The sequence below is a fragment of the Leucoraja erinacea genome, chromosome 3 (assembly GCF_028641065.1).
Source record: "Leucoraja erinacea ecotype New England chromosome 3, Leri_hhj_1, whole genome shotgun sequence".
Lineage (NCBI taxonomy): Eukaryota > Metazoa > Chordata > Chondrichthyes > Rajiformes > Rajidae > Leucoraja > Leucoraja erinaceus.
The window spans coordinates 87,460,278-87,478,198 of NC_073379.1; the positions used below are offsets into that span (position 1 = coordinate 87,460,278).

Sequence of the window (17,921 nt, forward strand, 5' to 3'; positions counted from 1 at the left end):
AAAGAACACAGCCTTTACTCAATCTCTGGCTCAGACTCTGGGTCATAACTGACATGAGGGTAGCTTGTTATGGGAATGATCTCATAAAACAAAGCGGGCATGCTTGGGTACAAGTTGGAGTTGACAGTATACCCACCAGATCGGGGGTGTTATTATGTATACAGGTACACTGAGCTTGCTGTTACCTATGAGATGAAGGATACTTTCTTCATTGTTATTTAATCGTTTCTCAAGAGATTGTTGGTGGCTCATTAGCAGCCAATAGAATGGATATTCCCATTTGACCATCTTCTTGCAACATAGTGCACTTTCAGAAGTTAAAACATGTTGGTTGAATATGCCTGGATGATTGCAGATAGAATTCTGAACAATATTGCATGAGTTACTGTCTAACTCAAAGCCAATTGGGACTGTGGTCCGATTAAGGGCAATGGCCATGTATGCCAGTTAGCATCATGTTGTTAATAACCCATGTCTTTTCTACCATTTATGGTTTTATCTGTTTAAGTGTTTCACACACAGATTGGGTTACATAGCTTTGAAGGCTTCACGTAGTCACTCACGTGACTTTGAAATAAAATAGAACGATTAAATGAAAACTTACCGTTTGAAGTTTGATCTTTATTTTATCAGAAGTTGAAGTGAGGGAATACGTGCCCTCCACTCCCAACCCTGAATCTCCTAAAGATCATTCTGTAACTCAACTCTTATTAATCTTTCTATAGTTTAAGTTTGTGCAAGTAATCTGTGGTTTCATACAGTTGCTCTGAAGATTGACGCGCATGCAGGCTGGCAGGTTCTTCACGTAATCCCTCACTTCAACTTCTCATAAAATAAAGATCAAACTTCAAACGGTAAGTTGTTGTTTAATCTTTCTATTAAGTTACAAATCAGAATAGCTTATTTCACATCCTATCGATACCAATTCTCTATAAATAAATGCAATTCCAATTTCAAACAATAAAATACTCCAATAATTGCAGCAAGCCCATTTAATTGTAGCTCAGCTCCTAGTACTAATCTATTTTACATGTTTATTAAAAAAATAGTTTTCAACTTGAGTTCACAGTAAACAGCAATGTTCTATAAATAAAAGTCTGATCAGTTAAAAACACAGCAATTTACTTATCAATGTCATAGAGCATGGAAACAGGCCCTTCAGCCCAACCTGTCCATGCTAACCATCTAAGCTCATTCCATTTGTCCACATCAGGACCCTATTTCTCTAAACCTTTCCAATCAAAGTATCTTTTAAATGTTTTTATTGTACCTGTCTCAACTACTTTCTCTGATAGCTCAATAGACAATAGACAATAGCCCATTCCATATACCCACCACTCTCTGTGAAAAGGTCAACATACAGGCTCCTATTAATTAATTTCCTCCCATCTTAAACCTATACATGAGGCTTTTAACACATTCAGCAAAATGCTGTATTTGGCAGCTTTCGTGCCTTACTTCAAAATTATTATGTTTACAACTGGGATTTAAGCCACAACGTTATTATTTGATTGATATCGTAAGTACATATTGACTTGCATTATTACTACAATTTTTGTTATAAATGGAAAACTCTAGGATCCCATCTCCTGCTTCAAATTACAGCCCTTCAGCTGAACTGAACCTTATTCAATTACTGCTTCAGCAAAACACAACAATACAATTTTATTCCAAGCACCAGAGGATGATAAACATGGGAAATATGTTTCTCCCAAATCATGTTATTGGTAAAATTATCCTTTTGCACTTATTGCTAGAAACTATTCAAACAATAAAAATAAAAAATAAATAATAATAATAATAATAATAATAATAGAAATTGCCAGCAATACTCAGATACAGCAGCATATTTTAGTTTTAGAGACACAACGCAGAAACAGGCCCTTCAGCCCACCGAGACCCTGCTGTCCAGTGATCCCCATACACTAACACGTGCTATGGACAAATTACAATGTTTACCAAGCCAATTAGCCTACAAACTGTCTGTCTTTGGAGTGTGGGGGGAAACGAGAGCTCCCAGAGAAAACCTACACAGGTCATGGGGAGAACGTACAAACTCTGTACAGACAACGCCATGGACAGGTTCAACCCTGGTCTCTGGCGCTGCCGCCCCGATTTGGACAGAGATCCTGAGCTAACATTTCAGGTAGATACAATGTAATTGGACACTTTCTATCTTTCCTTCTGCTGCATGACCTGCTGAATATTGAAGGCACTTTACCATTTTTAGATTTGCAGAATCTTCTGCTTTGCTTCTCAAACTGTACAGTTTGTTCATGTAAATATCTCAGGTATGGAATACAATTATTTTAATTCGTCCTCCTAACCAATATTGGAAATTGACCAGAACACTAGTACTGGAAGGATGACAAAGCACTTCATTATGTATCAGATGTCGGTGAATCCAAACCCCCCAGTGAGGTGCTGGCATGGATTATTGGGGGAGAGGAGTGTGTGGTGGGAAGAAGGGTGCTGGTCAGGGTGCATCCTGTATCAATGCTGCATCCTGTATAATAACCAGGGAATATATGCTGGATGATTAAACTGTTTCTGGGACATTCAAAAGCATCATTAAACACAAGTTTTTCCATTTAATATTTAAGAAGGAACTGCAGATGCTGGAAAATCGAAGGTAGACAAAAATGCTGGATAAACTCAGCGGGGCAGCAGCATCTATGGAGCGAAGGAAATAGGCAACGTTTCGGACCGAAACCCTTCTTTAGACTGATGCCCTTGTGCTTTTTCCATTTAATGATTTCTGTACTCACTGGAGCATGGCAAGAAGGACCTTTATCAAGTATTCATTCAAAATGCCTTGTAGCAAGCAAAACCAAATTCTAAAGTGCAAAGGTTTTTACTCCATAAATGTGCAACCACAAAAAGAGGGCTGTGCAGGTGTTCGGATAGTTCCTGGCAATTGCTATGATGATAACATGCTGTTACACTCCATGGTTGCCAATCTATTTACGATCAAGACAGGATTATCAGCAGAAACAAGGAACATCCCTCTTACCCTGTTGACGTCTGACATGAGAACAAGCAAAAGCACCAAGTAGTGGTACAACTAAATGTGTCAGAGCATCAAATGGGCCAAAGCTGAAATTGTGCTTAAGGTGGATGGACAGTTCTGGGTACATTCAAAAATGTAATGAAAATCGAGCCTGCTGGAAATACTCAGGTGAGATAGAATCTGGTAAAAAAAAAAAGAGAATTAATATCTCAGGCCTTTCATCCAAACAAGGAAAACATAGAAACCAAATATGGAAGAGCTGGAGAGAATGAGTGGAATGGCTATGATAAGGTGCTGACCAAGAGAAACTGAGTGACCAAGACTGCATTGGCAACAGCTAATGCCCCTGTCCCACTTAGGAAACCTGAACGGAAACCTCTTGAGACTTTGCGCCCCACCCAAGGTTTCCGTGCAGTTCCCGGAGGTTCCCAGAGGTTTTTGTCAGTCTCCCTACCTGCTTCCACTACCTGCAACCTCCGGCAACCACCTGCAACTGCCGGGAACTGCACGGAAACCTTGAGTAGGGCGCAAATTGAAAGGCTCGACAGTGGTTGTGAGAATATTAAGTAGAGAATGCTGGAGTAAACCCTTAGGTTAGCACCATCTGAAAAACCAAACTAACAGTTTTTCTGATGAACTTGCATTTGAACCTTTAGCAGAAAGTATAAGAGTGCATCCAAATATTCACGGCTATAATACTAAATATTCTAGTAATAAAATATCATTATATGCAGATGATGTATTACTATATCGCACCAATTCCCAAATTAGCATTCCAAACATACTAAATCTTATGGAGGAATTTAAAAACATAATCTATTGGATGGACACACATGCCAACAGGTAAAATGGTTAATAATGGAGAGAGAAGATTGTTCGCCTTTTAATATAGGTGCGATTCTTCTCTCTCCAATAAATTTGAAGAAAACAGTACATGAGAAAAATCCGATTATCCATAGTACCCTACTAATCTAGAAACAAGTGAAGTCAACCCTTAAGCTGAGAAATGTATCTTTTCTCTCACCAATTGCCAATAATCCCTTGTTCAAGCCGTCTATCTTAGACAAGACGTTCACACACTGCGAAAGATTAGGATTTAAATAACTGGGAGATCTTTATGAGATGGGAACTCTTCTCTGATTTCAAGAATTACAGTCAAAATATCATCTGAAAAAATAGTCAATACTTTAGATATCTTCAAATACGAGACTATCTAAAATCATATACCCAAGACTATCAATATATGTTTCCAGACATACTAGACGAATGTATGAATAGAAACTTGGATTCAAATAAGTTAATATCATACCTTTATAATACCGTTTTAAATATAGAAATCCCATCATCGGAAAGAATTAGACGTGCTTGGGGAGATGAACTAGGCCTAACAATTTTAAAAGACAGATGGGAGGAAAGTCTTCTATACTGTTCGCTTAATGATAGGCATTTGCTAATACAATTTAAAATACTACACAGACTATTATTTAAAGTCTAAACTGAATAAAATCTTCACAAATGTTTCTCCTATTTGTAATAAATGTCTCCTTTAGGAAGCAACTATAACACATTATTTTGCCTCTTGTAGAAAGTTACATAATTTCTGGAGAGGAATTTTTGAAATTTTTTCTAAAATACTTAAAATAAAATAGGACCCCAACACTGAACTGATCACTCTAGGTACGTCAGAAGCCTAGGTACGTCTGAGCTAACATTATTTCAAAGACGTTTCCTTAAATATGGCCTGATAACGATGAAAAACATAACACTTAAATTTTGGAAACACACATCAGTCCCTACTGTTAAGATGTGGATTACAAACACGTCCGAGATACTACATCTTGAAAATATTAGACTTGTCTTGGCAGAAAAACCAGATCATTTTTTCAAGACATGGACACCTTTCACCGAATTCTTACAAGGATAGTATGGCGCAACACAACTTTGGAATTAAATCCAATTATGGGTTGAGTGAGGCGGGTGAGGGGGGGGATGAGAGGCAGGTATATCACCACTTTTTCGCTTTTTTTCTTTTTGTTCTTTTATTTTAATTTTCTTTATTTCTTTCTTTTATTTACTCTTTGGCTACACTACTTTGGTAGTCTAGGGGTCCTATCTTTACACCTCTCACTTTTTTTCTCTCTCTTGTTCTTTCTCTTTTCTTTTCCTCTATTTTAAAGTTAAAAAGTTAAAATTAAATCTGTACAATAACTGTATAATTTTATATGCCGATCGTTTTATTCTTGTACATTTGCTTCTAATAAATTAAAAAAAACAACAAAAAAAAACTTGCATTGCAATGGCCAATTCTGACACAAAACTGGAATTAATTAGAATAGCTCCATTCAATGCAAGTGTCTGGGATTATAACATGCGTAGGTGGGAGGAGGGGATGTTGCTACTCAAGATTACTTTGGGCTTCAATGGAAGAAGATAGAGTGACCAGAGTGGAAGTTGTATGGAGAATGAAAGTGGGAATAAAGGGAATGTTTGCTAATTAAAATGGTTTGTTTGCTGCTTAACAGGTTCAATGTACACCTGCAGTTACTGAATAAAAGGCACTGGAGATAACATTTAAAGCCTCTTCAAACAATGTGATAGAAAGGAATGGATAGCAGAGAGGGGAAGCAGGAGTTAAGACAAGCAATGCAATAGCATGTTACAGGCAAAGGTTTCCAACTTCCCAGCTCCATGATTCCAAGAAGAAAGATTGTGTGTCAACGTCCCTTGACCAGTACAATGCTGTCTCCTATTCCATCACGTGTCCCTGCTCAAGTTAAGTTTAGCTCAAATTACAATCTCGATGACTCCCTAATGAGTGGCGCTGAGGTGCTGGTATCTGGAGTGGTCAATGATTTAAGTGTCAGTTTACGTTTTATGAGCGACTGCCTACTATTGAGTTTGGTTCCCGGGGATTCATAGGCAAAGGCCGGTGGCAAAAAGTACAGGAGCTAGAATTAGAATGCAATGTCATATCACTCCCAACATATCATCATTGGGTCACTGGAGTAAGGGGAGATACAGTCCTGGAAACAAAGTGCTGGAGTAACAGCAGGTCAGGCAACATCCCTGGAGAACATGAATAGGTGATGTTTCGGGTCGGAATCCTTCTTCAGACTGAGTTTAAGAGGGCGGGGGGAGGAGAAGAAGCCTTGAGATGAGAAGCACGAGAAAGCATGGCACAAAATAGCTGGACACAAGTTAGAAGGGGTTTTGTTAGGCAGACGGTTGGAAAAAAGGCCAGAGATAAAACCGGAAGATATGAGATGGGATAGACAGTTGTGAATAGTAAAGCCAGAGGTAGTAAAGTAGCAGAGGTGGGGTGGATGGGAGACAGGTGGGAGTCCAGGTGGCCTACAGGGAAGAGGAGGGGGATGGGGATGGGGAAAAAAGTGGGGTGGGTTTAGAGGTTACCTAAAATTGGAGAATTCAATATTCATGCCATTGGATTGTAAGCTACTCAAGTGGAATATGATGTGCAGTTTTTCCAGTTTGTGTGTGACCTCACTCTGACAAGCGGCTGAGAACAGGATGATAATGGCAAGGGGAGTTAAAATGGTTGGCAAATAGGAGATGGGCGATACGATGGTACAGATGTAGAGTTGCTGCCTTACAGTGCCAGATACATGGGTTCGATCCTGACTACGGGTGCTTGACTGTACGGAGTTTGTACATTCTCCCCGTGACCTGCGTGGGTTTTCTCCAAGATCTTTGGTTTCTTCCCACACTCCAAAGATGTACAGGTTTGTAGGTTAATTGGCTTGGTATAAATGTAAAAATGTCTCTAGTGTGTAGGATAGTGCTGGGATCGCTGGTCAGTGCAGACTTGGTGGGCCAAAGGGACTGTTCCCTTACTGTATCTTTAAACTAAACTAAACATTCAGCTGGTCAAGTAAGACCTGTGGAACAAGAATCCTTCAGGTGACTAATTAATACTTCAGGTCAAATTAAACTGGGAGATAGACAATAGACAATAGGTGCAGGAGTAGGCCATTCGGCCCTTCGAGCCAGCACCACCATTCAATGTGCTCATGGTTGATCATCCACAATCAGTACCTCGTTCCTGCCTTCTCCTCATATCCCTTGACTCCGCTATCTTTAAGATCCAGTAGGCCCTGGTGGACCGAGTGCATGTGTTCAGCGGCCTGCGAGTCTATGCTTGGTCTCGCTGATGTACAGGAGGCCACAACGGGAACACCGGAAGCAGTAGAGTCCATATTCTTCAGTTATGCAGCCAGCACAAAATCTACCAAATTTTATGCCTGCAATTTGCATGGAAAAACTCGAGTGGAGGTTTAACTGCATCATTTCAACTCAAACTAATTTAAGAAACCTAGAACTATATTAATTCTGTGGCCGGTTTGGAGAAGTTCTGCCAAATGCACTGTAGAAGACTGCAAATTTTCTGCCTGCTTGTGGCACCCCATCTCACAGAGAATGTTACAACTCGTCAGTCTCTCTTCGATGATCAGGTGTCACTCAAAATGTTGCAGAATGCCCAGGTGTTCAGGTATTTACAGCAATATCAGAATGCATCAAATAATGGGAATGCAATATAAAAATATCCTATTAATTTGTTGCATTTTAAAGTGTGTTCTTATTTTCCCCATTAAGTTTCTGAACTTGATACCTTCAGTACTGTCAACCACAATTCCCTAATACAATGTTCAAAGAAAGATAAATCATTTTACATGCAATTCAATTAAAGATTTCCTTGACATTCAAAGGTTTATATCAAATGTAACTGATTGACAAAAAGTAAAAAGGCAGAGTATGATTCATATGGCTGCATGTTCAGCACCAACTAAATGATTTGTATAGACTTTGTTTCATTACATGTCAGGCAGTTTCAGAGCCAACAATCAACATGGTTATTTCTGTCAATGTTTCACAAAAATAGAAAATTTTATAGAATGCAAAAATAGAACAATGCACCATAAAAATAGAACACACACTATTCTCATTCAATACACAAGTAATCCAATTCTGTCAACTTTGTAATTCTCTTTTATGAAACTATTATCAGACACATTTGTGAATGTTTGGCATGTCTACTGAAAGGAAACATTGAACACGTTGATTGAGATAGAATGCTTCTGGCACCCTTATCTTTGATGAATCAGCCAAATCCCAAAGAGAAAAACAAAATAAACATTCACCAAAAATAAAATAAACAAATACAGCTGTCAGATCACCTTAATGGTCTTTCAGTTAAAATAGCAAGTATATATGAAAACTATTTTTAAAGAAAGCTTATTTTTATCCTAACTGTTTAAGAAACAGTTACACAGGTACATGGATAGGACAGTCTGAAGAAGGGTTTCGGCCCGAAACATTACCCATTTCCTTCGCTCCATAGATGCTGCTGCACCCGCTGAGTTTCTCCAGCATTTTTGTGTAACATGGATAGGACAAGTTTGGAGGGATACGGGCCAAACGTAGGCAGGTGGGACTAGTGTAACTGGGTGGGCAAGTTGGACCGCAAGGTCTGTTTCCATAAAATAAATCATTTTAGGTCCCTAAATTTGAAATAATTTGTGGAATGACTATGGAGGAGAGGAAGACAAAATCTCATCCAGAGGTGAAATTTCAGCTTCCATGGCATTTTGAAGACATCTTAACCTCGTTGTCTGGTAGAGGCAGGAACCCTCAAGCCATTGGAGAACTTGGGTGTGCACTCAAAGGGCTGTGATCTGCAAGACTATAAATCTGGTGCTAGAAGATGAGATTAAGTTGGGTAGCTCTATCTTTGGCTGCATGGTGGAATTCAAAGCCTCCATGTGTGTTGCAGGTTGTCTTATGATCACCATAATGTAAGGTTAAATAACTAGGATTCACAAATGAACCAAAAATAAAAACTATGCTGTTAATTTTCAGTTGATCAAGCAGCATTTATTGAGAAAGGTTATTTTTTAGGCCAACAAGAACCTGAAGCAAGTAGTGTCTATCTCCACAGACGCTGTCTGATCTGTTGAGAATTTCCGACAATTTCCGTTTCCATTTCAAATTTCCATTATCCGGTTTTTACTTTTCATTCATAAATAAGTCAAGTGAGTTAGTTAAAGATTTACATATGCGATTTCTAAAAGCCACTTTTTAAAGTGGTGCAGTCATTTCCATATTAGCATCAGTGTTTTGACAACCAATTAAGCCATAGTTCCAGGATCACCAACTACCAATGATCACATGTTTGTGAAAGTCCATGATATACATTATTCCCAATATTTAAAGTTAAATACTTAATGTTTTATTTTTAAAAATCAACGTATGTTTCAGTTAATATTTCATAACAGATACAAACTCATTGCTGCTCTTCACCCTTTCTTTCCACCCAGGCAATTGCCCCAACACCACTTCCACCACCACCCCAGTATCATGGCATCTGCAAACTTTAATACAGCAACTTTAAGGCTCAATACAGTGCATTCATCCAAATCACTGATATTTTGGTATTTTGTGAATAGCTGGGGTCCAGGCATTGATTCCTGCAACATTGCACTAATCACTGTCTGCCCCTCAGGAAACAGCCATTACTCCGATTCTTTCTTGTCCATTAAATTCTCAGTCCATGTTAATATTTTATTCAGAATGTCATATATTTTAATTTTCCACATTAACATCCTGTGGGAAAAGCTTTCTTAGTGCACTATAGTTTAAGTACACTATATCCACTGATTCCCGTTATCTAATCTACCAGATAGATCCTCAGCCCCCAATCCATTAGTTAAACATGAATTCCCTTTCATAACGCAATGTAGATTTCCCCAAACCCATTAATATTTTCTGAAACAAAACACTTACTTTTACTACAATATGGTCCCCATCCAACAAGTTCAAGATAAGTGTTTTATTACACTATTTATTGGAATAAAATGTTTATTCAAATGACCAATTCCTACTTACATTTTGCTGTACCTGGCAAGAGCAAATGTAGGACAATTCAATGACATTTAACATCTCTTGCTCAGTAATGCAATTTGAAGAAATGTCAGCTCAATCAATCCTGAAACAAACTATACTTTTATATCCCTTCTGCTATAAAAACAAATAGACATGTCACCTCAAATTTACTCCTAAAGGAAGAGATCAAGCTGCTGTCCAAAGAAATTATTTCCATCAGTAGCAAAAAATGTCCTTTCATACACATGATCAAACAACTTCCTGTTACATATCAAGTCCTTCCTGTCACATGACACATCACTATAGCATACAGGCTTTAATAAGCTGCTTAACATATTGCCTATTGCCAGTGTTTTAACAACGTTATTTGCTTGTATCCCAAAGTGTTGATTAACAAACCACAATGTATAATATAACTATTCCAATTCCATTACAATGTTCTTACTGTCTTCTAAGTGTCTTGTTATTCCGTTTTTATAATAGGATCTTTCATTTCCCTACTACTGATGTTCAGCTTAATGAGTCTGTAACAAATGTTGTTGCCCTATTGCTGCCTGTAGGAGTCTTACATTTGTTTTCATACAACTTTTATTCTTCCCATGAATTTGATGAGCTAGAACATGAAATGCCTCTATTCCACTCATGTAGAGAACAAAACTATTAATCATTTTGTTTTAAATTGAAAAGGTTCTTGAGTTGCATACATTGTCATAGTGTTTTGCTAATGGGACCATTCTCAATGCAACTTTGATAATAGACAAATGTAGGTTTGGCAATGGTTTATGAGTCATTCTATTTAATGACCACAATTTCCAATTCTACGTAGTAAAGGTGCATGGCTTTACAATGGATCATTATGAATATCTTTGCATCACTTAAACTTGAAAAGATCCTGCAGGTCAACTTCTCAATCCATAAGCATTACAAAAAAATATGTATAATGACATGATTGCTTTTACATTATCATATCATGTGTAAGAAGGAACTGAAGATGCTGGTTTAAACCGAAGATAGACACAAAAAGCTGAATTTACTCCAGCTTTTTGTGTCCACCTTTAGTGACATAATAGGCCTTCTTATAATTAATGTAGTGTCACCGATAAAAATAATTATTCTGGGATATTTCATAAAACAAATAGATCAGCGTTAAAACAAAACTTAATTTAATAATTATACAAGAAGGTTAAGCTATACAATATTGTCAATACAAAATTAAAGAATATAAAATATACAATATATATTTCTAAAAAATTAGTTTTTCATATATTTTGAAATATTTTTGTTTGTTCCATCTATATCGATGAGCAGTTTATGCTACAGCTAAAACATAATGCTCCTGAAATGTTTGATGTCTCTGGATGTATTTGACTTTGGTTTAGGTTTATTGTTGTCATGTGTACCGAGATACAATGAAAAGCCTTGTTTTGCATGCTATCCAATCATATCAGATGTGCAGAGTACTGCCCTGCCGACTCCAAATTCAGAAAGTTCGGAAGATGTACTATACATAAGTACAATCGAGCCAAACTCAAGTGCAATAATTAGAGCAAAGGAAAAGATACAGTGCGGAATATTGTTCTCGGCATTAAAGTGCAACAGATCTAGAGACAAAGTCCACTGTCCCTAACGAGGTAGAGGAAATTCAGACTGTACCCTAGTTTATGGAAGGACTGTTCAAAAGCCTGATAACATACAGGAAGAAGTTGTTCCCGAGTCAGGTGGTGAGCACTTTCAAGCTTCTGTATCTACTGCCCGACGAGATCGAGTTGAAGGAATGACCAGGATGAAGAAGGTCTTTGACTATGTTGGCTGCTTTCTCAAGGCATTTGAAATTGTAGATAGAGTCAGTGGTAAGGATTCTGCTCTGTGTGATAGACTGGGCTATGTCCACATATCTCTGCAATTTCTTGAAATCTTGGGTAGAGCTGTTCTCAAAGCAAGCTGTGATGCAATATAATTTGCTCAACATCAAGTCTTCAAGCTGAATAAATCATCAATAACTGAATACAATTCTACTTTACAAACTTTACAAGCTTACCCCTACCCCCCCCCCCCCCCCCCCCCCCCACCTTCCTCTTCCTGCTCTCTTCCAGCTGTCTACCTCCCCCCATGCAATCAGTCTGATGGCCCCGACCCAAATCACCAGCTATTCATGTTCTCAAGAGAATCAGCCTGAGATGCTGAGTTATCCCAGCACTTTGTGTCCTTTTGTATGAACTAGCATCTGCAGTTCCTTGTTTCTACTTCTCTATTGTATATTACAGCTTTAGTAGCTACTCAGCTGCATTATGCTTACCATCAATTTTCTTCATTTTATTTCTCCATGTAAGCCTCCTGCTGGTTTAGAACCATCAGCACATTTGAATTTTTACTTCATTTAGCAAGAATACAAGCCAACTCAGGTATTTTTATTTAGCTGAAGGCACTGATCATTGGCTTCCTTAGATCTGTCAAGGCTGGCTTACTTCATTTCAAATTCACACATTTGGTGAGTGCAATAAAATTTAAGGCTACGTTAACTGTAAAAAGAATAGAGGTATTTTCTTCCTTGATAGCTTTAGTATATCAGCCCTCTGGAGTACTAAACATTATCCAACTTTTGCAAACAACCTGCTGAAGCGTTTCTTTCTAATTTTGGGTCTTTTTGATGTCGTTCCAAGTCTATACTAAAATCAATATATTTAACATCCTCGCCGTTTAGAAGAACTGCAGAGGTTTGAATCTTAAGTACCACACAAAGTGCTGGAGTAACTCAGCGGGTCAGGCGACATCTATGGATTGAATGGATAGCCGACGTTTTGGGTTGGGACCTTTCTTCAGACTGCTCACTATTTATATGTTGTGCTGTTTGTAAATATGTTACAGTCCCAATGTCCTGAGTTATTGTTTTACATAATTTTCCAGAAGAGCATTTCCTTTAGATTCCTTGATTCTCTTTTTATATAACCCATTGATGGTGTGATATTGTTAGCATGAATAATTTTTCATCTTAAATCTATATCTGTGACATCAGCAGCATCAATGTTGTCAATTTACCTGACAAGATATATGAAAAACATTACAGATTACATGCACAAAGCGGTCCTTTAATACTTTGAAGTTGTGCGGTGCTTGCCAGTGTGTAATTGTAAGTGTGAGTTATGCACTAGTGTTCTGGTGGAACTGATTATTTTTCAGTTGTTTATGCACTGTGCGATATGTGGGCCAAAATCTGTCACAGCCACTAGAATAAAACTGAATTTGACTGAATGTTAACTCAAAGCAGTCATATTGCAGCTGAGTACCCAATGAACTTTTTTTTGTTATTTTCTGGACATGGTGACTACAATTATATATTTGAGAGGTCTATTTATACACATAGAACTACAAGATGCATCCTTTCATGCCTTATCTCAGACAGCAATTTGTTTTTAATCATTCGGTTGCTGGTATGGCAAGATAACCTTTTAATTAAAATTGTGACTGTGTTTCCAATCCGCACAAATGGGATTTTGGCCTTGACCTTTCGAATACTTGACATAAAGAAATGCACATTAGAATTTGTATTTGGAATAATCTAGAATGGGTTTATTTTTGGATTCCAATAATAAATCAACCAAAAAAAAGTAGAGCTAAAAAAAAAATGCCATTTTGTATATTAAAAAATGCAATTAATGCCATAATATTCTAAAATAGTATAATTATGAGCTGATAACTTTTAACCCTGCAGTTATTTCAGAATGTATTGGATTTCTTAGTGTAAATTATTCAATTCCAACAAGAAAATAGGACAATGTAGCCCAGTTATAGAGAACTACATGGAAAATATATGGGATCTGCTCATTTGATGAAAGAAAATTGAATATGATAAGATTATAAACTGAAATTGATGGCTTTGGTTAATGTCTCTACTTGTTTCCATTAGAAAAGAAAATTATGATAGGATTGTAAATTAATTAATGGTTTAGCATTCTTAATTAAAATATCAAAGCTTCAATTACATTCATATTTTAACGTGAAATAATGGAAGGGTGGCTTAATGCAAAAAAGTTAAACTATATTGGTCAACCCAAGCATCTGAGATATATTGATGACGTATCAATTGAAGAGTATGGAAACTTTGCACCTAAGATTGAAATGATCAAGACTGTGGGAACGTTACTTATTCCTCACAATTGTTTTTTTTTTAAACTGTGTTCAGACTAAAGTAAAGAGCTTAAATGTATTTTTGGAGGAAAAGTTTTATTATCAATTAGAATACATTTCAAATAATTGACTATAGAAGTTGGGTAGTTATATTACAGTTGGACAAGACATTGGTGAGGCCACATTTGAAGTATTGTGGTCAGTTTTGCTCACCCTGTTATATGAAAGATGATGTTAAGCTGGAAAGGGAGCAGAGAAGAGTTACGTGAAGGTAGACAAAAAATGCTGGAGAAACTCAGCGGGTGCTATGGAGCACCTAAGGAGCGAAGGAAATAGGAAACATCATCTATTGAGCGAAGGAAATAGGCAACGTTTCGGGCCGAAACCCTTCTTCAGACTGGTGAATGTTGCCGAAACCCTTCTTCAGTTATGTGAATGTTGCCAGAACTCGAGGGCCTGAGCTATAGGGAGGGGTGTATTTGTTCCGTGGAGCGCAGGTGGATGAGGGTTGACCTTAGAGGGGTATGAGATCATGAGGGGATTAGATAGGGTACATGCACACAATATTTTACCCAGAGTAGGAGAATCGAGAACCAGAGGTCATAGGTTTAAGGGGAGTGGGGTAAGATTTAATAGAAACCTGAGGGGAAACATTTTTACACAGAGAGTGGTGGGTATATGGAGCAAGCTGATAGAGGAGGTAGTTGAGGCATGAATTATCACATTTGGATTGGCACATGGATAGGATATGTTTAGGATATAGGCCACATATAGGCAGGTGGCATTAGTATAGATGGGGCATGTTGGTCGCCATGGGCAAGTTGGGCTGAAGGGCCTGTTGTTTAAATATCTATATACACACTATATGACTAATTAACTTAAACAAGAATAAGACATTTATTGTTGAAATATTTCAAGCACTTAACTAAACATAATGTCAGACAGATAACTCCAGTAGTGGACATAATCATATTCATGTCAAGCCTCTCACCGACAACAACAAAAGTAACTGGGTAGCAGAGAGCTCTTAATATATTGTGTAAAATATATGTTATACATTCTGTTCTCCTTTGTAGAACATCAGACTATAAAAATAGTAGCAACATTATTCAGAGAAGTTCCAGATGTTATAGACATTGTTTAACATTTTAAAGTAAGTGAATAACGTGTATACCCTGAATGTTCCTTTTTCATTATTTATTGTATGATAAAATTGTATCCCTTATAATGTTACTCTTAAAAACTACACGGTGCCGTCTCTGAAAGTAGACTCGGCGTCTTTGCATACCCAACTTTATCATCAATTAAATCTAAGCCGTTCACAAAAATTAAAAGCAGCCAGCCATCAAAATACAACACATAGCGATTTTAACTTAGTGAGATATCCCAATACGGTTGATGTGCGCGTTTAGTACAACACTAATCATTCATACTCAGCAAAACAAAAGCACAAACCAGCGAATAAATGTCACGCTGTACAATAACAAGCCATAAACCCCTGTGATAAATCAAGTGAGTTCCCGAGCATTATATCTGGAATTAATTTACTGAACGATAAAATAGAACGCCATTGTCGTAGTTTACATGCGGCAGCCAGTCAATAAAAGCAGAACGGAAGTACAAAAAAAGTTTCACTGCTTTATTTTTAGTGACTAAATTAAACATTTATTCACAAGCTACAAATAATTATCAAGCTGGTCAATTTGCCTTTATGAAGCTCCATTAACTCAATGTATGTGATTTCATCTCTAATGCCTATTAGCGAAAACGGCCCCTAGAAGTACCTACAACTAGGTACCTAGTCAAATGTTGCACAGACATTCAAGGGTGTTAGTCATCCTATAGTTCCTTGAAATTGTTTTATTTTTAATCACAGCGCGTTTTAATGCTCCTTTATTCATATTGTCTAGAAGCAATCTTGGTCCTTTAAACATCTCAGCCGTGTTTGTCACTCTGCGTTTGGGTTTAAGATCTGTTCATTTCCAAACGTCCGTGTTTCAGAGTCAATTGTTTTCTAAAGAAAACTGGGGAACAGTGGCTCGCAGAGCAAGGCAGCAGCAGACTGCTGGCTGAGATTAACTCCAGATGTGTCTGGGTCCTCTGTCATTTGGTGGTTTAATCATACTTGAGTCTCAAACCAACGCTGGCCTGAATGTCCATTAATTCACTTCTTGCTATCCTTGAATCTAATATTTCGGCCATGCGTCGCTTCCGAATGCCAAGCAAAGACACTGAATATTATCACATCGAGTCGGAAACCCGTGCGCGAATAGCAATGCCAAAAGACACACACGAGGCGCTCGCTGATCAGTTCTTGCTTTACCTTCACAATTTCCCAGTCGCGTTGCGAACACTAGTAGTTTCGATGAATAACTAGCAACAGTGTTGTATGAATGTCAGATTTAACTCTGTCATTGCCAAATGAATTCAAATCTCTCCTCACAACCTCAACGCTCGCCCTCCGCCACTACCGCAAGGGAATGTTAATATTGTTTCGATAATTTTGAATTGGTTACATAACTAAACGTGGCCTTTAACGGGTTACTTTGGTGTTTGTGGAGACCATGGTGTGACAATTAATGTTGAGGATTGAGTTTTGTATTTGAGAGAGAGAGAGAGAGAGAGAGAGAGAGAGAGAGAGAGAGAGAGATTGATTTCTGCAGGAATACTGCCTACTAAAGGAAAGTATTATACATCATACAGTATGTGCAGTTACACGAACTAAATTCACATGGTATAACTGTTATAGATAGGACAACGCATACTTCATTCAAGAACATCTTTGGCAACCCGCTATTATCCTGATTCGTTTAAGCCCCTGCGGTACCATTGGACTGTGTAATAATTTGTCGAATTGTATAAATTGATTACTGGATCAATGAGATGGACCCAATGAATACTAGGTGCCCATCTGATTCCATTTCTCGTGAATACCAACTAGCAGGCCAGGATCACCATCAGCCTGAAGAAGGGTCTCGACTCGAAACGTCACCCATCCCTTCTCTCGTGAGATGCTGCCTGTCCCGCTGAGTTACTCCAACATGTTATGTCTATCTAGGCCAGGATCACTAGTGGCAGTGACTCAGTCGAAACCCCAAGTAGTTATAAACTGTTGTTTTGTAACACTGCCGGGCGTGCGAATGGGGTGGCCAGAGGGGGAGCTTACATTGAAACAGACGCCTGTCTGTGTAACTCACAGTTCAGTAGGAAAAGATTGTGCGCAAATCTCAGCCGGTGGTGGAGGATTAGCAGAGTATTACACCGTGTTATCCTTCGGGCCATGCCAGATTTTGTTTTCGGGAGAGGAGGAGGGAGCTGGGGGAAATTGCAAGTTGAAAAATGTGGACAAGCCTACTTGCCGCCAACGCTGCAGCGCTCGGGCAATGTGTACTGTTATAATTGGTACTCTCTCCTCCAGCACAGCGCACTCAACAAATGGATTTCCCCACACCAGTCCCTACATCCTCTTTGCAAATTCGCGTATACTAGATTTATCCACGTTTGTCTCTCCTAAATATTGCTTACCTCTTTAAGTTCTTTAGCCACGTCCTTTAAATCGCCCAGGACTAACTCCAAATCGTCAACAATAGTCTTGATCTGTTCTTTTACCTTTGCCTTACAGGCTGCGCCCTCCGGTTGCTTTGAGTTCCCTGACATTATTCGAGCGCGGTGGAAACGGCAGAGTGGATCACGATATCGCACCGGGCGCGCTCTTCCCCATGATCTTCCTGCTTTCTTGCCGCCTCTGACTCAGTCTCCGCGCCTCTTGCCATCAACCCAGTGCAACTGCGGGCTCCCAAGGACTGCGGAAATCTCACCAGTACGCCTGCGTCAGTGTGCATGGCAAATTAGAAACACCAAAAAAAAATGTGTAAGTAAATATTATTCC

General features: G+C 38.4%; 1 protein-coding gene across 9 annotated transcripts in view; it reads right to left on the reverse strand.

Annotated features, from left to right (window-relative positions):
* Positions 1–17,921, reverse strand: part of prr16 (proline rich 16) — a 242,775-nt gene that overhangs the window by 219,783 nt on the left and 5,071 nt on the right. For 5 of the 9 annotated variants that reach the window (XM_055633141.1, XM_055633142.1, XM_055633139.1 and 2 more), the window contains exon 1: positions 17,558–17,918. The exons of 1 other annotated variant lie outside the window; for it this stretch is intronic. In XM_055633141.1, coding sequence (XP_055489116.1) covers positions 17,558–17,689 — 132 coding nt within the window. In that variant the 5' untranslated portion in view covers positions 17,690–17,918. Of the gene's footprint in view, positions 1–16,355; positions 17,525–17,557; positions 17,919–17,921 lie in introns of those variants that run through there. 3 more of the 9 variants (XM_055633140.1, XM_055633145.1, XM_055633147.1) reach the window with 3 other exon arrangements.